The 24,495-nt window shown below is 40.9% G+C and overlaps 1 protein-coding gene across 1 annotated transcript in view; it reads left to right on the forward strand.

The window, feature by feature from the left end:
- The window catches only part of Atf3 (Activating transcription factor 3), a 54,041-nt gene that overhangs the window by 28,730 nt on the left and 816 nt on the right, over positions 1-24,495 (forward strand). Inside the window, exons 2-5 of the mRNA XM_018015741.2 lie at positions 13-43; positions 15,572-16,701; positions 16,768-16,857; positions 23,633-24,495. The exon at positions 23,633-24,495 is cut by the window's right edge and continues 816 nt beyond it. Of these exons, the coding sequence (XP_017871230.1) occupies positions 16,489-16,701; positions 16,768-16,857; positions 23,633-24,495 (1,166 nt within the window). The 5' untranslated portion in view covers positions 13-43; positions 15,572-16,488. The remainder of the gene's footprint in view (positions 1-12; positions 44-15,571; positions 16,702-16,767; positions 16,858-23,632) is intronic.

Here is a 24,495-nt window from a genome sequence, read left to right on the forward strand (position 1 = left end):
GTCTCATTGCAGCCAAACGTTTTTACCTTGCGTGCATTTTACGGTAAGTCTCAATGCGAGCCGATGCTCGGATCTGGATAGCTGCAAAAGTCAAATGAGAATCCGCTTTAAGCCTGACAAAGCGCAGCTCATTTGATGGCCATCAATTATAATTAGCGAATGCGAGATTCGCATTTAATTCATTTGAATTTTTCATTCAATTCCCATGATTGAACACGGCTGAAGCTTACAAATGTTAGCTAGAGTGACAAAATGCTATGATGCTTAAGCCTACGCTAATGCTAATGTCAAATTGAAGCTGAAACTGAGTCTCAAAATGGCAATATTTATGCAATTTTAATTGAATGCTAAAACGAGTTTCAGTCAATTCAAATACACAATATTCAATATCAATTTTAATTCATAATCAATCTCTGACACTTAAAATGTAATCTTTAATGTAAATGTAAAAAGAGAAAATGTTCAATTCGAATTCAAAAATTTCGAATGCTTGAACTCATTCAATCTGTTGAATTAAAATAGTAATTTAATATACAAATTTATATTTTTGTTGCAATTTCAAAACAATTTTCAAGTAAATTTACGTTTAATTTCAATTTACATTCAATTTGCAACGTCTATGTAGTATGTTCAATTTAAATTAAAATTTTTGTTTAATATTCATGCACATTGAAATTGAAACTCAAGTAATGAAGCATTATATTAGGCTCATTCAATCTGTTGAATTGAAAATCAAATCGGTTCAATATTTTAATTGAAACTCAAATATTGAAGGCTTAAACTGATGCAATCTTCAATCTGTTCAATTGAAATTAAATTTTATGATTATATAAAATTTCAATATTCGTGGAATAAAATTGAAATTAAATTGATTATAAACAATTTCAATATTCATGCAATATTCATTGAATTAAAAAACGATTTGAATTCATTTTGAAAATGCAGTATTCAATTGAATTGCAACATCGATGTACAATCAATCTTCAATAATTTCAATCACATCTTCAATTAGTTAATGCAATTGTCAAAAAGTACGAAATGCTCAATTCAATTGAAGTTCAATTCAATTTGCAGTCGATTTTCTGTTCAACTTTCGAGCATTTTGTCTGTATATCGATATATATATATATATATATATATATATATTTAATATATGTGTATCCACATCTATGTGCAGAGGCATGTAAAAAGGCCAACAGTTCTGTTTACATGTCCGGCCATTGGCCGTTCGCTTGGGCAGCCCATTTTTAGCCGCGTTCAGTGTAAACAAGTTGGCAAATGGCATTTTCGGGCCGAAATCTGTGAACCGCTCTGCGCCGTTTCGCTGTGGGTCGTTGCCAGCTAAACGCAGCTTCCTGGCCAAATGCGACGCAAAATCAATCAACGCCAACTGTTAATTTGCTGCACGCAATCAATGTGTGGCTGCTGCGTGCTGCGTGCGTGCGTCAGTGCTGCTGCCACAAGGTGTGGCAGGCAAGGTGTGAGGTTCAGCAGACAATGCGGCGCCAGCTGTATGTCCTTGTGACGACTCCTGCTGCTGCTGCTGCGGCCGTTGCTGCTGCTGCTGCATGTGGCATGTGGCATGCCCCAAATGGCGTCGAATCAATCAAAATGCGTACGCAAGCCAAGTCAGGCCAAGGCGCGCGCGCGCTCGTTCGAGTTACGCGCAATTTAACCTGTCTGCCAATTCGCAGCTTTATATGCTGCCTCTCGTTCACTCACTGATGTGTCGTCTCTGTCTAGCGCCCGCTCAATTATCATAATTGCGCGCACACACACACACACACACAAACAGAGACAGACAAGCTGAAATGATAATGTCGGCGCCAGCATTTCCGCTTTTATGAGCGCGGCTACAGCTTTGCCGCCCACTCTGCCCCGTTCAAAGCCTCGCCCAGCTCGGTGTGCGTGTGTGTGCGTGAGTGGGTGCCATCCAAAAGTCCATGTCCATGTCTATGTCCATGTTGTAGCTGCCTGACACGCACAATTAAGTGCCAGCTGCCATTCCTTGCCACTCTCTCTCCTTCTCTCTCTTTCTTCCACTCACTTCCTCTCTCTCTTTCTCAAGGATAACGATTAACGATAAACGCGCTGGCAGGTTTGCTTTGCTTTGCTTTTTCCCTCGATTTTCTTCCTCTCTCTCTCCCTCTCCCTCTCTCTCTCTTTCTCTCTCGCTCCTTCTCTGGCGATATCAAATCAAATAAAATGGAATTTACTACACTCACGCACGCTTCCATGTTCTATCTGGTCGTGGCCCAGCCCAAAACAGCTTTGCCCTCAGCTCGTTCGCTTTTCGCTGTTCGTTTCGACTATTCGACTATTTTTATATCTATTTAACATTTTCATTTCCGTTTCGCCTTAATGCACTTGACCTTCAGCCAAAAAAAAAAAAAAAAAAAAAATTGAAATAATAATAAAAATTGAAAAACAAATAAAATCTGAAAATCTGTGAGCTTCTGCGTTCGTGTTTGGGTTTATTCTCAAATATTCTGTTCCATAGCAGGCCAAGCGAAACAGCAACAGCGAAATCTATTCCGAGGCTTCCGGGCAATATACACAGCTAGTTCTATATATTTCTTAATGATCAATTAAATATGTTTGAAGGCAATGCAATTTCAGTTCTCATTTCATTTCAATTCAATTTTCAGTTTCAAATCATCAAATACTCAAATTTGGCAGAGTTTCCATTTAACTTTGTTTCAATATGAATTTTATGTACAAAGTTGATGAAAAACTGTTCATTTCCATTGAAACAAAGTTGAAGCAATTAAGTGGATTTCAATCGGATTGAAGCTGAGTGTAAATCGCTTCAAATATATATTGACACTTTCAGATAATTGAATTGCGCTTCAAATTGCCATATATACAGCTCTGTTTCAACCCGCTTTCAATCAATTTCAATTCAATTAAAAAAAAAGTCGAATTACATTAAATTTCTGAATTAAACATAATTGGAATTGTTTTTTTTTTCTTGTGCAATTTTTGTATTTTGCTAAATTTGCATTCAATTTCGTTTCAATTGTTGTTCAACTTTGATTCAACGAGCACTGAAAATGTTCTAGAAAATCGCACTCGCAAGGCAAAAGGCCACGTTTCATGCTCTCCTCGCTATTGTTGGCATAGCATTGTGAATTTTGCAGTGTAAATTCCATTAGGATTATATTACCAGCCACACACACACACACACACACATACGCATGCATATCCACTGTTGGCTGTTGTGAAGCCACAAAAGTTGCGCTGGCCCATAAACTAGAAGAAAATTTCTTTTATTATCCTTGGCAGAGAGTTGGAAGCGAGGACGAAACGTAAAACGTAAAAAGTTCAAATGGATTAGGGCCAAGCTTCAAGCGGAAGCCCGACAAGACGTTGACTACACACACACATACACTCACACTCTCGCACACATATGAATGTTGTGCGTGCCAAGCGAAATTGTTGGAATATGTGTCAAGGACAATCGAGTCGCCAAGTCGCTTCACATTTCGCAGGGCGAGTGTGAGTGTGTGTGTGTGTGTGTGTGGGTGGGTGTGTGTGTGGGGCTATCATATATTGTGTTTTTTGTAGGCGTGCCTAGCTGCAGTTAACACACAACTCGCACACCTTCTGGCACGACTCCTCCCACACCTCGCCTCGCACACCACGCCCCCCTCGCCTCGCCCCGCCCACGCCGACTCCTGCTCCAACGCCTCGATCCCGGCGACATTCGGGACACATTTGGAGCACAAACTAATTGATATTTTCACAGTAGTTTTTTCCCATTTTCCCCATTTTTCTTCTCTTTGTTGCTTTTCTTTTTTTGGCACGCCTTGTCGCATAAATTTTCAAATTTCGCTGCCCGCCCCAGGGGACGCGCCGCACACGCCCAGTTCTCGACGCTGGACGCTTCAAATGGATTAAAAACATTTGCTGTTGTTGTTGACTTTTGGCAACTGCTAAATTTTAGTTAATTAAAGTTTTCGCTCTCTCTAAATATACATACGTATATGTATATGTATATGTAATAAATTGTGGAAAACTTTTCCCATTGCCTTGAGCTGAGCTAAGCCAAAATAAAATAATACGAATTTCCATTTTCCAAACATTTATGAATTGCTGCAGCCACAAAAATAGACAGAGCAAAGTATCTAGAGCGGATTGTACCAGCTGAGACAATGACGACCACCAGTTGCTGCCGCACAGAGTCGGAAATAGACATTCGCCTCGGCAACCAGCCACAAGATTTCAACTACTTGGAAAATTGCTTCTGATATTGAATGAGTTTTCCGCTAAGATGAATCTTAAACTACATTTCATTTTTCTTTCGATTTTTTGCTTAGCAATTCTCTAGAATGTTGGCGAGCCGCGCCAAGTCACAGTGCTCGACTGGGAGATACCCAGGAAAGAACCAGATATGAATAGCACAGAGCTGCGGCTTCTTTGCTCTGACATGAAACGTTTCGGTTGCGTTTATAATCTAGTGTAATGGCTCCTTAGTGTGCCAAGTCTCTGAGGGCACACGCTGAATACGTGCATGCCCCCAGAGAGACTTGAAACACTTGGAATTTATGAGGAAATGCCACAGAACCGTTCAGAGTATATTTCTGTATTTCTGGGTTTTAGGGGCCCTAAAATCAAGCATCGATATCGATAACTTATCGATGAAAGGAATAAAGAGAGTAACCTGAACTACTTTAGGCCAGGATATTTCACTCCAGTCTGTTTCACTCAGCTTCATCAACTGCAAGGATACAGCCACGCCTCCTGCTGCAGCTCCAGCTCCTGCTGCGTTACACAAATTGTCTTAAAAACTAGATACCCTTAGCTATACCCTTCAATTGGTTTTAGGGTATACAAAGTATTTGGCTTCTGTGTTTACATAGCGCAAAAAAGTGTGGAGAGGGGGGGGGGGGGGGGGGGGGAACTTGGACTTGCCACGAGCTGCACGTTTCGCATTTTGCATGTTGAATGCCACGGAGCACATTTCCGAGAACATTTCCAATGCAAGTGGCAGCTGCTGGCAGTGCAACAAAATTTCCATTAGATTTATTGAGCAAGCCTGTATGTGTGTGTGTGTGTGTGTGTGTGTTTGTTTGTGTTTGTTGTTTTTATCCATTTGGCCTGCTGCTCGCTTGGAACAAATAAACACATTTAACAATTTTAATGCGAATTCTTTCATAAAATTCATGTTGATCATCATCATCATCATCATCATCATCATCATCGGTGCGCTGCCCGGTTTGACAGCTGTCGCATGGCAATGACAGCTACTGATAGATACACAGATACAAATGTATCTCAGAGGTGTGAAGGTGTGAAGAGCGCACTAAATGTCTTTAAGCAAAAGCCACAGAGCTTAGCGCAAAACAAAAACATATAAAGCTCAGGCAATTGCTTGATAAAATTCCATAAGGTAAAGCACACACACACACACACAGAGAGAGAGAGACAGAGAGAGAGAGAGAGAGATACATATACCTGAGCACAGCAGTCATAAATATCAATAAATTAAAAGGCCCAGTTAACACTGATAACTGATTGTGTCAATGACGGTGCTGGCCATAATCAACATAAATCGCTTTGATGTCACACATGTATTAAGTCTCAAAATTAATTAGATTTTCTCAGCCAGCCAAAACAACAGCAACAACAACAGCAACAACAACAACAACAACAACAGCAACAACTATAACAATAGCAATAACAACAACAAACGATAAGAATTTTATTTCCACTTCGTAGTTTGTGTATTTCTCTTGTATTATTATTTTTTTTTACGTAAAGTTTTTTGTGCCTTTCATGTTGTTGCTGCTGATAAGACATCTTTGACACAAGACAAGCCAGCAGCAGCAGCAGCAGCAACAACAACAACAACAATAACTACAACAACTGATAAGTTTGTTGATAAAACTAAAAAAAAAAAAAAAAATTGTAATGAAAGTTGTGATTGCAAACGTCCTTGCAATGGGCACATCACATACACACACACACCAAGCACACACCTACATACACACACACTTACACACCTACACACACACTTATCTGGTCAGTGACTAATGCTAATAAAAAGGTGCGTGTTGTCCAAGTTAAGATACGCATAAATACATACGAAACACATGTACAACACTGCGATACAGCGACTTACAGCTAAATAGCTAAAAAAAAAAAGATAACTGTGCATATACACTGAGCGAAAAGTGGCCAGAGAAAACAAATGAGCCATAAATGAGGCCGTGTAGGTAATAGCTACCCTTTATAGCAGGTCTATTGGCTGAGAAACACTAGAGTTGAGTAGAGTGCAGTGTTGCAAAGCGTCCAAATGATCAGCGTTAGTGCTGCAAAATACAGTGAGTGAGAAAGATAGAGGCAACTTGGTTTTTAGTTGCAGTTAGAAGCTAAATTTGCTTTGTGAGCAGTGTGCAGTGTGCAGTGTTGGAAAGCAGCTATTGCCCTTAGGCAGTGTTGCATAGTAAAATTCAACTAAATTATGTGAAATTGGTGTTGAAGTTTGCATTGCCTGTAGTGTTGTAAAGCAGCAAAGTATTCACAATTGACTTGCATTTAAAGCTCAATAGACCATATGCTTCAGTGCTGTAAAGCGTCAGTAACTAACAGTAACTACATGTCTATAAACATATCCATAATATGATATTGTGAAAGCCATGTACATATATGCATAACAATACAAGTTGTCAAATCAAGTGTTGCAAAGTGTCAAATGATTCACTTGAGTAACCTTCAAGTGCGAATGTCTCAAGCTAAAATCGCTTAAGAGCTATTTTTTGCTACTCATCGCCGAGGCTAAAGAATGCAATTAAAGGCTTAATCAGTATTAATACATCTCATATATTAACTAATTTCCAAATCTCATGAAAATAGTTTTTTGTTGTTGTTGTTGTTGCTTTTGCTTTTTGCTTTTTGTTTGCCTTTGTTTTGGTTTGTGACAAATCTTATCTCGAAATTTCGTATTCAATTAAAGAATGTCGGCGACACTTGTCACAAGTTTATTCATTCATTAAGTATTCTTGGTTTAATCACGTTTCTTTTTTGCCGTGTATGCGCACAGATACACACACACACACACATGCACATGCAGCCACAAATACAGATACTAAGTGACTGATAGTCAGACCTTCATGAATTCAGATACATACATACATATACATATACATATATTCGTAGGTGCGTTGACGCATTCCACAGACGTGTATTGCTTAACGCATTGCTGTGTACTTTGCTGACGCATTCTGCTTCGATTGCATTGTCTGATGCAATTTATCGATAAATACGTAGATAAACTATGTGTAGAAATCGGCAACACAAAGCACTTATAAATTATGAAGAAACATTTACAGTGGATCATAGATTATTTATGGCTATCTCTTGATAATACTTAGTTGTTATCGATAACACTTGCTATCGAGAAATTACGGCATAATAGGCGTTACTTACTTAAAACCATATTACAAAACATTTTCAAATAACTATGCAGCAGTATAATCTCTTTAAATCTTAAATTGTTATCGAAAATTTGTGTTATCGATATGCTATCACAGCCAGAGCAGGAATTACTTGTAATTACCTATAATTGAGCTATTTATTACTTTCTAGTCGTTAAAGTTGTGCAGATTGTTATCGATAACACGTATTATCGAGATATCGCATTGTAAAGGGCTATATTTACGTAAATTATATTTTCAAAAATGTTGTATATTTCTAACAATTTATAGTTAGTTATTACTTTCGCACAGTTTGCTACCGATATCAGTCGTTATCGATATACCAATCATGCCAACTTTTTCTTCGTTTCAAGTTTTTCAAAACTAAGAATTAAGTTTCTCAATTCGTATGCATATTTCAAGCACTTTTGCCTAGTTTGAAATATGAATGGGTTTTTCTATTGTGTGCTTCAAGCACTTGGTTTATCGATAACCGTTTTTTCGGGACTGTTAATGTGTGGCCAGCCCGCACACAGACACACTTTATCTTAATGCCTGTGGCTTGTTTCGCTCGTTTAAGCATATTTCCATAAAATTGCCATTTCATTTTCATTTTTCTTTTCTTTCTCGTTTTGTTCTGTCATTTCTCAGTTTTTCATGTTTTTCTCTTCTTTTTTTTTTTTGCGCAGAGTTCCTAAATTTAACGCAGAAAACGTGCACAGAAATGTTTATAACTGTAAAACTTGCGCCACGCGTTCGCCATAAGTTCGAGTGGCACAAACCGCCCATGTTGCAACCACCCTGCCCCACTCGGCTGCCCCACTCACTCGACTGCCCATTGCTCAAAAGGCAGCCAAGCCACATGGAGCAGGACATTTTTGGCACACTACAACAACAACAGCAACAACTACACTCGACTCGAGGTGGTTGCCTAGTGGTGGTTGCCGTTGGGTTGGTCGGTGGGGCAGCTGTTGCCAGAGGGCGCGCCGCTCTATGTGCGAAATTCTTGTCGAGTCTTTGTGCGCAATTTAATTTTTATAACATTTTTATGTGCTCAACTATGGCTCTGCATGCTAAATACAGAACCAAACCGGCCGCAACCACCCGCACCACCCCGCACCACCCCGCCAAGCAGCCGCAGTACCCATCCCAGCTAGCGAGCGTCGTGCGCGTCTCTTAAGTGAATAATAAATTAATTGAATAGCCACGCGGCCCATTTTCGGGAGGGCAGCAAGAGAGTGAGAGAGAGAGAGAGAGAGAGAGATGGTGATGGAGCGAGGGGGCGGTGAGGATATGTTTGGACTCTTGAGTTTGTTGTTTCGTGGTGCGAGTGCTCATTCGATCAAGTTTTATGTTAATAGGCAAGTTTTTATCACGCTGACATAAAGTCCCAGTGCCAGCCCCAGCCTCAGCCCCTGCCCCTGCTGCAGCCCCTGCTCCACCTCCTGCCGCAGCTTCAGGCAGCCTGTGCGACCCCCCGCGCGCAGCTGCAGCTAATCAAACGCAGATACATTATCTGCAAATGCTTTAATTAAAGTGTAAATTTTTCAAAGCTTCTTACTGCCACGCCCACACGGCCACAGACGCCAGCCGCCCCCGAAGAGCAATTTCAGCCAGACGACGCCGAATCAATGACACTTAATTAGAAAATAGCTGAACGAAGGCAGGGAGGCAGCGAGGATGGGTTGAGAGAACGGGGGAAGGAGTAGTTGGATTGGGCCATTAATGTGTGGCAATTTTGTATCTATGAGATACTTTTTCTTTCTTTATATGTTTCCCTTTTCGTTTCTTTCTTTCATTTTTTTTTTTTTTTTTTTTGTTATTGCACATCTTCTGCTGTTTGCTCGCCTGGCTCGTGGCCCTGACTCTGGCAATTGTTTGGCTTTGGCAATGCTTTTAATTAAGCCAGAATAACAACAGCAACAACGGCAACAACTAGTTCTTTTTATGATCCCAGCCACAGAGAGAGAGAGAGAGAGAGAGAGAGAGCTTCCCATAAGAACAGATAGATATATATACACACTCATAGATATATGTATATACATATCTTTCCATATATATATTCTTTAGCTGACCTGGAATTTGTTTTGGCCAAAGTGCAAAAGAATGAGGAAAAACAAGTAAGAAAGCTCTAGTCGAGACTGCTCGACTACGAGATCCCCTGAACCCTTGGAGTGCTAGCTATTTCAATAATTTTTCGCGTCTTTCAGCTTACACAAGAAACACACACACATACACAAACACATACACATACAAGCACCCACGCATAAACACGCATGGGCTGCAGTGTGCGCTTACTATGAGAACTTAATTGTTTAATAACTTTTTTTGTGGACGTACGATCTTCATGAAACTTTCAGATTATGATTATAACATGAATATGCATGTAATTGCCAAAGCACAAGTCTCTAGTATTTGAAATACGCGTTTTACAAAAGTGAGGGTGAGGGGGTGAATTTAGAGGTGGGGGGTAAATTTTAACAAAAACCGAAATTGTATAAATTGCATATAAGCATACATTCAAAATTTGGAGACTCTAGCAATAAAGGTGTAGAAGATATAATTTTATAACTGGTTTTCGATAAGGTTTTTCATCGATAAAAAAAGATCGGGATGAGTTATCGAATTTTAATGATAAACTCGATATCCGCGCTGTAATTACGAGCATTTTACAAAAAATTTGAAGTCTCTAGCTCTTATATCTTCGGAAATCGACGCGTTCAAACATACGGACAGACGGACAGACGGACAGACGGACAGACAGACAGACGGACAGGGCCAAATCAACTCAGCTCGTCACCCTGATCAAGAATATATATACTTTGTAGTAGCCAATGATAGCTTTTTTTTCATTCGATAGCTCACTCCTTCTCTCTCTCTCTCTCTCTCTCTCTCTCTCTTTAATCCAGTTATCTCTTCCTACAGTCAAGTGGTTTTGCTGTGAGTATGTAACAATATCCAGCCCTTGCTGCTTTCATGAAATTGCTTGGAAGTACATTATCGATATGTTATCGATAATTTATTTGTCTCTTAGTTATTATATATTCATGATTTATATCTCACTTTTTTCCTTCTTTTGAGCTGTAGATATTTAATTTCTGAAATTAGCTATAAAAGTCGTTAGTCTTCTATTTTCGATAACTATAGAATAATATCGATAAAGATACATATATATTACACATATCTGTTGAGCTTTTCCATTTTGATCAATGCAAATTAATTTTTCGAGTTCTGTTTTAGGCAGTTATGCAGCAAATTATCGATAACCGATAGCCACAAAGCTGTTCGCAAGCGATATTGAGGTTTTGCGATTTTTCTCCTGGTTCTTCAATTGGAGTATACATGTGCATATATATAAATGTATATATATACATCACGAAATCTGCTCGACTTCAAAGCATTTGCCACGCCCACATGTAGAGCACTTGAAATGCCATTAGTTTGCTTGGTTATTCTTTTGTTTTTTTTTTTCTTTTTTTGTATTTTTTGCTCATGTTGTTGTTGCTGTGTCTTTCTTTCATTTAGTGTTCGTTTCTCTCCCTCTCTCTCTATCTCTATCGCTCTCTCCCTCTCGGTTTTTGCTTGCTTCGGACGTACGTTCGCTCGAATCGTGTGAAATGTGGAGTGAAGCTGAGGCACGTAGCGCAAACATAATGCGCAAGGCACAGACAGCATGATAATAATGTTAAATACTTAACAAAATTATTTTAAATATCATATGCATGTGCATTATATGTTATTTTCGGATTGCACACGATCCGCAGAGGCAACGATTCGCTTCGATATACGATGCGAGCCAATGAATAATGTTTAATGTATGTTATATACTATATATTATATACTACATATATATAATATATCTACATACATATATATCTGTTATATATACTCGTCCCATTTGGCTGGACACAACAAATCATTGTTAAGTCTCGTACTTGTTATCGAATTTGAATATGAATACGAATACGAATACTAATACCAATACTAATACCAGTATGAGGATGGGCGCGAGTGTGAGTGTTATACAATTTGCCCGTAATTTATTTTATGCACATTTCACATTGCGGTTGCTTCCATTCATTCCAAGGAAGACGCGATAAATTTCGTTTGGCAATTATCGAATGAAATTTTTTGCGGTTTTTATTTATTTATTTATTTTTTATTTTTTATTTTTATTTTTCGTTTTGTGATTCCACGTGACTCATTTCGCAATTTGCTGTTAGCATTGTTTATTGCTATAATTATATTTTTAGGAGCATACCGGTTTTATTTTTGCATATACAACGTATATAAATATACTTAATCGATTGTCTCAAATATATTGGTATGGATTGATGGCTGTGCCAAACGAGCTCAACTTAAATTGAGAATATATCGTTGATTGATTAATTAATTGATCCATCAGATAAATCGCGGACAGGTATTTATACTCTATGCGTATGTATGTGCGATTGATGTATATTTTGCATGCGCGACAATGTTTGGAAATATCGATAGGTTTGTGGAACTTGTTTTGGGTTCATTTAACGATAATTTAGCTGATTAGCATCGTCCTTCGGGTTATTTAAATCGATCAATTCGACTTTGATGTGTGCATATATTATTTATATGCTATCGATATCATCGGCTGCATGTCTCAATGAATAAAATGGATAGTAGGATTTATGGATAGCTTTTAGTGATCGATTAACAGCTTTGCTGTGGTTGATGTTAAAGCAAAAATATGTATTTAGACTGATCTTCGACTATCGATAGTTCGATATCGATTAATGTACGTTCAGATGTATACGTAAATTGACTTATTAAATGAAGTGCATCAAGCGCAAATCACTGTGAGGCTCATTTTTGGATTGCCAACTATCTAAACTATACCGATATCATCCTATAATCGATTACCTGATTAGCTCAATGCAAAGTGCAAAATGCAAATGCATGCGGCGCGCACTTGCTGCGATCTCAGCATTTCCAATCGAGCGCGCTAACAATTTCGCACACTTGAGAGCAATCGAGAAATGCCAGCGAATCAACAAGTTCGACAAGGCGACAAAAACAAAACGAAACGAAACAAAAAACCCGCCGCGGAATGTTAATAGCTAAGCAGATAAAAAAGATATATGCACATATATGTGCGCATATATATCTATGAATATAAATGATAAGCAAAAAACTTCAAAACCAACTACGAGTAGCTGTACGCGCCCTGCTGGGTGCTGGGTGCTGGGTGCTGGGCCGTTTGCCAGCTGCTTCGGTTGCTTCTTCGATGCGTGCTTATCGATTGGCAATCACTTGAGTCGCGTCGCCGGCGATTGTCAACTGTTTGCGCATGTCACTGGCTGACGGCGAACGCGGCGTATGCGCAATGTGCAGCCAGCTGCCGTGACCTCAAAATCAAAGCTTCAACTTCACGAGCAGCAACACAGCTGGCTGGGCAGTTGGCCAAAAAGAGCAGCAGTCCGAGGGGGGGGCACACCTGTATTGCATGCACCGCATTTGGTCAAAATTGCAAGAATCGAAATCGAATTCGAAATCGAAACCGCAACGGCGAATGTCAAAAGTGATTTGCGTTTTAACAGCTTGCAAATGCACATCAAAGGCAAAGGCTTTCAAAGCTTTTCAAGCAAATGGCCAGCAGAGAACAAAAGCTAAATCATATACACACACTCGCACACACACACACACTTGAGTCGAATACAAGCAGCAAAACATGCGAAAGTCATAAATCATAATTCTTTATTCTGACTTTTTGTTGTTGTTTTATTTTATTTTATTTTTATTTTTTATTTATTTATTTTTGTTTTGAAAATTTTTATTTTTGACTGACTTTCAATTTACACAAGTGTGCGTGTGTGTGTGTGTGTGTGTGTGTGTACGCGTGTGTGAGAGGCACATAAAAGTGGCACTAAAAGTTGTTGCATGGAAGGGGGGATGCCGGGCGAGCTCGGGTCGGGGTCGGGGTGCTTTGCCGGGGCATCCGCAGCAGCAAACATTCTTGCCAACATGATAAATGGCCCAAAAGGCAATAATAGAAATGGCAAAAGCCATAACAGGCCACGGCTAAGGGGGCTCTGGCGAGAGTGGGGAAGGGGTGTGTGCTCTCTCGTTGTTGGCAGCTGGGGGGTGGTTCGCTTTTAAGATTGACAGCGCGCCGCAATTTGCATTTCGTTTGAAATTAAGGGGGAGGCACACACACACACACACACACACACACACACACACACACACACACACACACACACAAACAGAGAGAGGCCACTCGCATATAGAAAAAAAAGCATCATTAGTCCAGTTTTGCTGCTTAACCTAATCTCCGGCTGGGGGCATTCCACACAATTTCGAGCACATAACTCAATTCCTTGAAAAACCTCAAAGCGCGCGGACCATTAAAACAAAGCACACACATACACACACACAGACGTACACACACACTTACACGCACACAACGAAAAAGGGCAACAAATTGCCATAAAAAATAAAAACTTTATGAAATAAAACGAGGAAAAAAAACCTCACTCACTGCGCGCTGAGTGAACTGAAAATTAAGTAGTAAAACGCTGCAGCGTTTGCTCGCCCAGGTGGCAACGCTGTCAGCCATAAAGGCAAAGTCGTTAAGTGTCTCGTTAAGTTGGCTGCGCTCGCATCTAATTCAATTTGTGATTGAAATTTGCGCATAAAAAACTTGCTGAAGAATATTCATAAGAGGTGGCAACACCGCGCTAGTAAGAATATATATTCTAGAAATATATAAATTAGTAAGCATATGAAGATATTTATAAGTGCAAGCTAGTTTGATTTGAAAACAAATTTTTTCTTTTGCCAAGTGGCAACGCTGCGCATTGAGATCTGCATTCGAATTGCCTTCGAGCTTTAGGAAAAACTGACTCTTAAAACTATTCTACAAGCTTCCTTAAGGATAAGCTTCATAGTTGTTTAGGTAATTTATATGCCAGGTGGCAACGCTGTGCCTCAATACAAAACTGAAGATGATTTATCAGAAACGATTTTGGGCTCTGCATTCCAGAATCTGATTCAGCTCAGTCTCAATTGACCTATTGTATAACTGAAATATTTGCAATATTTTCTGTAGTTTCTCTTGTTGTTGTTGTTGTTTGTTCGTTTGTTTGCATTCCACCTTCAACTTTGATTGACCGATCAATTGGAGATCCTCGGCCTTTGGCTATCAGGCAACTGCATTCTGCACTCAATTAAACGATTAAGGCGCTTAATTGAGACATTAACATGGCTAACAAAGCTGCGCACAGCGAATCGCCAATGTGCATAGCATTGAGCTGTTCAATCAAACAGTCGAGTCGATCAGTCGATCAGTCGGTCAGTCAGTCAATCAATCGGTCAGTCGGTCAGTCGGTTCTGTTCGCTGTCAGCTGCTCGACGCTTACATAAATCAATTAACTTACGCTTATTTTATAATTTAATTGTTTTTGTATACCCTGTAAAGCGCATCGATGGGGTATGCTGAGATGTTGATGAATCATAGCTTAGACTAGTTTTAGCTGCTTTGTGAGAACTTTATAATTCCGTTTGGGCACAGTTTGTAGGGTATCAACAGTCGAGCAGGCTTGAGTTAATTTTCTTTTCGCTGCTTAATGATGATTTAATAATATAAAATAAATGCTTGGGACTGCCTTTAAACTTATTGTAGGGTATCTCTAAGTCACTTCTTATTGCTGCTTAAACAGAGATTGTGATTCTAGGGTATAAATAAGTCAAGTTATATTATTTTTGTGATTTAATTGATTTTAAGCAATTAGCGTAGTTGGGGCTCAGTTAAACTGAAGCTAGGGTATCTTAAGGTCGTTCATTTGTGTCTTGCTGAACCATTTGAAAGAGATTTAATAATATTTGCTTTGTAAACCATATAAATTATCATGTTTAGAGTAAATTTAAATTGATTGCAGGGTATGTTCAAGTCGTTCCATTCTAGAGTCTAGAGCACACTTGTTTCTTGACGAGCGCGCTTTGTGACTTGTTTTTTATGATATTTGAATTCTCACACGCTGCTCTGGCCCTATCACTCACTCACTAATATTCTCTCTCTCCCTCTGTTTTTCTCTTTCTCGACTGCTGCGCCGCCCGCTCACTCGCTCACGTTCTTGCTCTCTCTCTCTCTTGCTCTCTCTCTCTCTCGGACTGTGTAGAGCGAGCGTGCGCGATTCGTGTTGGCCGTCGGTTGCCGTCTCGGATGTCGCTGATATTGTGGATGTGGATGTGGAAGTCGACTTTTGCCGGTGGCCAAAACATTCAGTTGAATACAACGCTGTGAGCAACACACGCTGGAAGCGCCGATGGAACCGCGTCGCGACGCAGCGGCAACGGCAGCAGCGGCAGCGACAACAACTACAACAACAACAGCAACAACCATATTTGCACAGCCACAATCAAACAAGTCAGCTAAAAAGCAAAAACATTTTATTAACAACAATTTGTGATAACCGAGAGAGACAACAGCAACAACTACAACAACAACAACAACAAAGAAACAAACAAACAAACAAGAAGCAGAAGCAGCAGACGCGAGTGTCCAAAATTTACGAAAAAAATCAAAATAAAAACATTTATATACTTATACAAAAAAATATATATATATATTACTACATAAATATATCTATATTTATACAAACGCATATACAACAGTAAAAAAAAAAGAAAGGATATTTATATAATTAACTATATATAAATAAAACAATAAATATTTAATTAACAACAAAAAGCAGTCCAACAAATGCAACGCGTAGGCCTTCAACTGTGATTTACAAATAAAACAAATATTAAAAAAAAAAAAAAAACAAAACAACAACAAACCAACAAAAGCTTAAATAAATATCTAAAGTTCTACACACATTAAAAATAAATAAAATATAATAAAAAACAGTCAGCAGCAAATTAAAAAAAAAAAAAAAAACGAGTTACGTGTGATTTTTTAAAAATATTTTCGCGATTCGTTTTTTATTTGCTTTTTTTTTTTTAAATAATAAATCTTATTATTATTATTATTGTGTGTTGATTCACATCCAATTGTCATCAAGTGCACCTCCAATCGGAATCCAACAAGACCATGTTCAACTCCAATATACCGGCCGCGGCGCTGCTGAGCATCGAGGGCAGCGGCCCGGGCGCCCACACGCCCAAAACGCCAGAGATTCTCAATTCGGTAATCGCGATGACAAATCCCCTGGACAACTTCAACTTCAACGTGTCGAACAACTGCGGCCAGGTGTCCGGCCCCTTTGTCTCCATACGCAACTTGTGCGGCAATGCCAACGGACAGGTGCGTCTCGCTTCCCCACCCCGCCCAACCATAGAAACTCCAGCTAATTCCTCATTCCTCTTGCAGTCGCACTCGCAGGATAGCAGTCATTCCAGTTGCTCGGCCTCGCCGCTCGACTCGCCAGCGGGCGCTGCGACCACGCCCAGTGTGCAACAGGTAAGTGGGCGGGCCGAATACCAATTACAACTAGTTTAGGGCATGGGAAACTCTTTGATTGGATTTGTTTCGCTTTGCTTTTTGATTTAAATTGAACTTCAATTCGAATTCAATTTAAATTTCTTAAAATTTTGACTTTTCCTTGTGGCGTTTCAATTCTCATTCAATCAAGATTTTGCTCTCAATAGTCTCTGTCTATCTCTTCAATAATAGCTGCTGCTCTTTGTATTCAATCAAATTAAGCTTCAATCTGGCCCTTAAATAGGGTTTCTAGCTGCAATTCTTCTCTGTTAATAACGGAATAGCTGCCTCTTCAATCTGACTGCAATTTGACTTTCAATCTTGATAAACTGAATACTTCATCCATTTTCAATTGAATTTTTAATTTTCATATAGATTTTTCTTCACTCAATAAGTGTCCATACCAGAACTTTTCATTTTCAATCAATCAATTCCATTTTCTATCAATTCACTTGAGTCCAAATGATTGATCGTGTCGCAAGACTTGTTCCATTAGTTTTCCGTTTCATACGATATGAAATATTCAACATGCTTTCGATGCATTGCAATTCGCTTTGAGCTCTCTTTCAATTTCCATTTCAATTTCCCAATGCACTTTCAATTTCAATCGACAGACGTGTAGGCACGCTTTGGCCCATTTCCAGCTTCACTGTTCACTTGCAATTTGTCAACAATTGATGCAATTCAATTCGATTTCGCTTTCAATCTGGCGACAATCAACCAGATTGTTCAACATTTGCGTATTGCCCATTCATACGGCGTCCGAATTGCATTTTGTTTGGCGCCCACGCGCCGCACGACACAAAAATCTGCCAAATGCCCACGCACCGGTCCGCCGAACGCCGTCAGTTGCTGCACCGGCTCCGGACATTGGCCGGCATCCGCCCACAAGTACGCCACCGTCACCGCCACCGCCACCGCCACCGCCTTCGCCCCCGCAGCCACTCAATTCGGCTTGAAGGCGGGCCAGTCGATCGGGGCGATGCGAAGCGTCGCGTCGCTTAGTCATTTGGTCGAGCTGACGCTTGGGTCAGGCTGGCTTACGCCGGCAGCTCGTGGGCGTTTGCTGTTGACGCTTCCAATTGCAAAACGCAGCCAGAATTGATTTCACTTTTGTATGCCAGAAATTGAATAAACTATCTATAGCTGCATAGCTGTATAGCTGTATCTGTATCTCTGGCAATGTATCTGTATCTATTGCGGCGACTGTATCGATGCTTGTGTGTGGATGCACAGCATCACTTCACTGACATTGGCCTTAATGAGCCACATTGCTCGCGGGCAGGTGGTGGGGGCGTGGCCGAGCGGGCCGAGCGGGCTGAGCGGACTGAGTTGGCAAGTGCGATTATTGCATATGAATAACATTTGCCACGCGGCAATTAAATGGCATTCGAGCACACACAGCGACAGCTCCCGGGCGCATCCAGTAGATATGCAAATACAATGGCATATCTCTAATTGCCTAGGTGTGCGTGTGTATGTGTGTCGCACTCTCTCTGTGTGTTTGTGTGTGATTTATGATTATTGCTTCAAACGAATTTATAGGCATTGAACTGCCGCCAGCCCCAAGTGCAAAATATTACAAATAAAATTTTAAACACTTTTCAATTTGTTTTCTAACAAATTTCACATAAATTACAAAATGCACAACCAGCACACTCGCACACACACACACACACAAGCTGGAAAAGTTTTTGCTGTTGCCAATCGCAACAATTTTTATTGCACTTTTAGCTGCCGCTGCTTCTTCTTCTTCGTTTTCGCAAATATTTGCACAAATGTTAAAATTGTTGTTGTTGTTTTTTTTTGCACATTTCTCATAAACGCAAAATGCAAAAATAAAAAATATATATAAAAAAATAAATACATAAAATATTGTATATATGTATGGGAGAAAAACGTTATAAAAGTGGCAAATATTGAAGTGTCGAAAAATTGTACATAAGAAATATATAGAGAATATAAAGTCCATAGCACATACGAGAGGCAGCTGCTAATTGAGTGAAGTCGCACCATGGATACTCTAGCAGGAAGGGAATCTGGCCAAGTTCATTTGCGGAACTTGTGGATATTTGCCTAGCTATAGTTTTCTGTTTTAAGATATTCAGATTTGCCATATATTCAAAGTAGTTCAAAGTAGTTCCATTTCAGCATCAGTTTCGATTCATTCTGTGTCAAGTTTCTGTCTGATTTCAGTTTCTGGTTCTCACTTCAACTTCAATTCCAATTCCAGTTCCGGCTCCAGTTCCAGTTCCAGTTCCAGTTCAGCTTCCATTTCTGCTTCATTTAGTTTTTATATACTCGATTCAAGACTTGACTCTCGTATAATTTTCCACTCTGTTTCAAGTTCCAGTTGCAGCTCCAATTTTAGTTCCAGCTCTAGTTCCGATTCAAGTCTCAATTTCAATCCCATTTTTTAAGCTGCTTAAGCTTGTCATAGTCGAATCAGCTTTTTAGTTCTATTTTCACGTACTGGTATACTGGTTCCAGTTCCGATGTGATTCGATTTTGATTCTGATCCCATTTCCCTTTTAGGCTTCTTCATTTCGAATCAAGTTCTAGTTGCTGTTTGTGTTCCAGTTTCCGATTCAATCTCACTACCAGCTCCAGTTCCATTTCGATGCGAATGGCATTTGCACTTCAGTTCAGTTCTGGTTCCAATTTCGATTGCTGTTCTCCTTTATACGGAGAATATTCCGTTCGAGTCTGCTCCAACCTAATTTTTGGCCAACACTTAAAAGGTTATCTCACTTTCTCTCTCCCTCTCTCTCTCTCTCTCTTTTCTTTTAATATATATTTTTTTTTTTTTTTTTTTTTGTGAAAAACAAACAAAAAGATTATGAAAGCAGAAGAAGAGGAAAAAGTATGTGGCAAACAAACAAAATGCGGAGCCAAATAAAAGTGCAAATTTGCGAGGCGATTCGTGCGAAATTTGAGTTTGTTGTTTCTTTTCTTCGCGTGTGTTGTTGTTTTTTTTTTTTTTTTTTTTTTTTTTTAATTTTTCTTGAAGTCTTTCACATATTTTGGGCGCTGTTCGGCAAACATCACGCAGCCCGCTTACAGATACAGCTACAGATACAGATACATTTGAGATACAGATACATTTACCAAAAGATACATTTGGTATCAAAATGTCAACGCAGCGCGAAGTGCAGCAAAACGTAGCGCAAAGAAAGGCTTGGGCAAATGCCTATAAAAGGTGAATATATGATATGCTATATGTATATCTCTACCTCCTTCGCCCCTCCCTTCTTATGTTTGTCGCACTCGTTAAACTCCAAACACGATTCGGTCTTGCAAATAATATCTTAATGCCATCGCAACAGCCATTAGCCCACTAAGCGTTACAGTTCGAACCCTGAATTTTAATTTATGCGCCTTGCCTTGAACCATAAATGAAACAACTGGAAACACAAATAATATGTAAGCCATAAGTGGAGCTCGACTCGAGGTGATTCATGGAGCTAGAACTGTGAACAGTGTCACTCCAACTCTGGAATTGTCTTGGGTGCTTGGTAGGCTTTAGATTGAAAGAGATTTTATCTGTCTCAATTTGTTTTCCTCTTTTTACTATCTAGTTATCTATCTCTCTCCCCCTTCTTCATCTTCTTTTTCTTTTGCTTCTTCTACTCTCATTCGTTGCCCATACTTGTGCATATTTTGTTTTCATTTTTCATCTTCATTGCTTCAATTTAATACTCTTCTATCCTTCCCTTCCTTTTCCTAGTCCTCTATTCAGTTACCTGCATTCTTTTCCCCACTTTTTATTTCCGTTGCTTCTCATCCTTCTTTATTTTTTGTTATACTCTTATACTTTCTCGCATGTTCCATTTCTTGCTATTTCTTCCCTATCTTCTATTCTTTTCTATTGAAGAACTTTCTTCAATTCATTCCCTCTGCTTTTCTCTTTCATTACCATTCATTCCCTCTCTTCCTTTCGCCTCTCTTCCAGTGCTTTCTCATTTCCTTTTCTTCTTTACTTATCTTCTTCTTTTTCATTCCTACGCTTCAAATTATCATTATTCACTTTTATTTCTCTGCCTTTCTACCAATCCTTTCTCCAATCCTTAGATTCCATTCTATCGCACTCTGCTCATCCCTTTCCTTTCATCACTCCCATTTTCTTCTCTTCCTTTTCTATTAGTTGTATAGCTCCTCTACACTATTCGAGTAAAAGTTTCCTTGTCTCGTTCTCATCCCAACTACTGAATATGTCGCTGCTTCTCTACCAAATCTGTTTCTTAACACACTCTCAAGTGTTTCTAGACAGTGGTACAGCACTGTGCCCATTAAGATCAGGTTTATCTCTAAACTTCTGTTTGCTTCATACAAGTTGTACTGCTCAGTGCTTGACCCACAAGAATTTCCATTCAACTGTGCTGCTGCTCAAGCTCATGGCTCATATCTAGATGCGGATCTAGATGTGTATATGAACAGATAGATAGATAATATATGCTTGTGGAATCTTTGGAATTGCATTTCTCATTGCTTCCTCCCACCCATTTCAGTTTCTTTGCGCTGCTTCGTTGCTCCAATTACAGCCGCTGGCCCCACACGCCGACCATTTGGAATGCCCTGACAACTAGCAGACACACACACGCACACACTTACACACAGACAGTTGCACAACAACGCACCAATTTTCGAGAAGTCTGCCAAGTCGAGTTGAAGGCAATGAAATCTTTTTTTTGTTTCTGACCATATGGTCGCCGGGCGGTCCACTGCTGGCAGTCGGAGTCGCATTCACAGTAGCAATCGCTGTCGCAGTCGCTGTCGGCGTCGGCGTCGCAGCCATTGGCGCATGCGATTATTATGATATTTTCCACTCTGTTTTTTTGCTTCGTTTTTTTTTTTTTTTTTTCTTTTTTTGGGTTGAAATAAAATTTATTTATCTGGTTTTTGGGTCAATAAATAAAAAGGCAGCGTGCCTAAAATTTAAATGAAACAATGCTGGCCAAAAAGGGGCTGGGCTGCGTCTAGGGCAGAGGGGGGGGGGGAATGAGGAGGGGAGCTCGGTTGGGCCTGTCGCCCCGACAGTGGCATCTGAACAATTTCTCAAGCAGACAACAAACAAAAAGCGCAAAACTCAAGCTGATGATAATCGCAACGATGATAATGATGGGCAGCCGGCGATAGTCGGGGCTTCTCTGACACTTGAATGAGCTGTCATTGAGCTGCAGATTGAAGTGGGCTGCCTGAAAGGCCGGGGCCCTGACAGCACTGCAAAGCCGAGTGCGAAGGAGAGTCGAGCCCAGACAAGACTATGCAACAACAGTAATGCGAATGCTCGCCTTCAATCAGCGCCATCAATCAGCGTGTTCAATCAGCGCTTCAATTCAATTCTGAAATGCATAGAAAGCATTGGGATCTTGCCTCAATTCATTTGATCTTTTGACTTGAATTTCGCTCTCAATTTGCCCTTTGCTTAGCTTTCAATCTGTTTCAATCTGAATGATTATTGATCAGCTGTTAGATGGGTAGGTAGTAAGTAGAATTCAGAATCTGTTGAGATTTCTTAGACTAAGGACTTAGGCAATGTAATCTTCCTATTCAACTTCACTTTCAATTTCCATTACTATCCATGGCTGTTTTTTGATATGTTTAGTTGTGACTTATTTCTCTTTATGTGTGTTGATAGGGTAATATAATATATTAATATATATATATAACCTCAATCTCATTCAATCTATCTGATAATTTGTATAGCTAACTCTTTAAATGTTCTGCTGCAATTTCAATTTTCCTTTTCAATTTCAACCAGATGAAAGTTTTCTGATTGTTTTCATTATCGTCATGTGGGCGTCTTCCTTTTTCGTCACTTCAATGCCAGCTGTAATTTGCATCTCCGCTTTCAACTTCTCGTCAATCTCATTCAATCTTCCCTTTCAACTTCTCAGTCAAGTGCGAGCAGAGCTGCTTGGGGCCCTTTTTCTTGTAAATGAAAGTTGACAACGTGTCGACGTGATGACCATCTGTTGTTGGCTGTTTTCTGCTGCTGCAGTGCCCTAAAAGGCGTTGACACGTTGCCCACCCACCTCTGCAGGGCGCAGGGGAGTGAGCAGGCGCAGCAGACCTGTTGTGGCCTTGTTGCAGTAGGCTGTAGGCATCTTGTTGCATCTTGCCCCTCAGCTCGTCTCCTCCCCTGCCTCCCTGCCCTCCCCAGTTGGGGCACAGGGCGTGGCGACGTTCACAAAATACGATTTCTATCTTTCACTTTAATATTTGTTTAAATTTATGCGCGAGCAGCCGCAAGTAAATCACAAAAGTAAAGAAAACAAATGCCGCAAAGATAATCTGCCAAAAAAAAAACCCGAAAACCCAAAACCCTGGCACCGACCCAGGCCCAGACCCAGGCCCAAGCCCAGGCCCAGCCCAGGAATGCGAATTTCGTTGATTTGTCATGCGAGTAGAAGAGCTGAAGCAGACTGAGGTTTGGCGTAGAGCGGGGAGGGGCCGAGCGGGCGAGCGGGCGACCGATCTCTCAAGTGAGATCTGGTTGAACTTGGTTAGTTCGCTGGCCAAATGGGTCAGTCGAAATGTCAGCACGTCATTTCCCGAATTGGAATTGAGCGACGCAAACAACTACTCGCTGCTCGCAGCTCGCGGCTCGTTGACTTGTGCAACGCGGCTGCCACATGCCACATGGGAGGCAGCGGCCAACTTGGCTATTGGTGACAAACAACTTTTGAAGGACCTTGACTAATCGTCTCTCTCTCTCTCTCTCTCTCTCTGTCTCTCTCTCTGTCTCTTGTAGACCTGTTCGCAGCTGATCAAAGCGGGCCTGAAGCTGTCCATTCAAAGCAAACGCAAGCTGTCCACCTGTGACTCCAGCTCCGGCTCCGAGCAGCCCAACTCGAAGTGTTCGCGCCGCGACGAGGACTGCGAGGAGTCCAGCGATGAGGACAGCGAAACGAAATCCGTGCCCAAGGGCCTAACGCCCGAGGACGAGGACCGACGGCGGCGACGACGCGAACGCAACAAAATCGCTGCCACCAAGTGCCGCATGAAGAAGCGCGAACGCACCCAGAATCTGATCAAGGAGTCCGAGGTGCTGGACACCCAGAACGTTGACCTCAAGAACCAGGTGCGCGCCCTCGAAACGGATCGCCAGCGTCTGCTCGGCATGCTCAACCTGCATACGCCGGGCTGTGTGAAGCGCGGCGGCTGGCAGCTGCCCGCGAAGCTGCTGCAGTCACCGGCCTACAAGTATCTCGCCGAGCTGAAGCTGGATGGCCTGCTCAATGGCGATGCGAACAGTAGCAGCGGCACCAGCAGCACGGCCAACACGCCCACCCAGCAGCAGCAGCAGCAGCAACAGCAACAGCAACAACAACAGCAGCAGCAGCAGCAGCAGCGCATGCAGAGCATACCATCCATGTCGACGTTCAAGTTTAACAGCAAAACGCCAGCAGCCATGGCTGCAGTAGCCGCTGCCCAGGCGCAACAGTTGCAGCAGCAGCAACAGCAACAGTTGCCCAATGGCTACTGTAAGCCCTCGCCCTCGCCGCAGGAGTTCGAGCATGCTGGCTACTTGAGCTCACCCACGCAGGAGGCGCTCTGCCTGCCCCAGCAGCAGCAGCAACAGCTTCAGCAGCAGCAGCAAGTCTCTCTCAATCC

The sequence above is a fragment of the Drosophila arizonae genome, chromosome X (genome assembly GCF_054131065.1).
Source record: "Drosophila arizonae isolate 15081-1271.41 chromosome X, UAZ_ARI_1.0, whole genome shotgun sequence".
In the NCBI taxonomy this organism is placed as follows: Eukaryota; Metazoa; Arthropoda; class Insecta; order Diptera; family Drosophilidae; genus Drosophila; species Drosophila arizonae.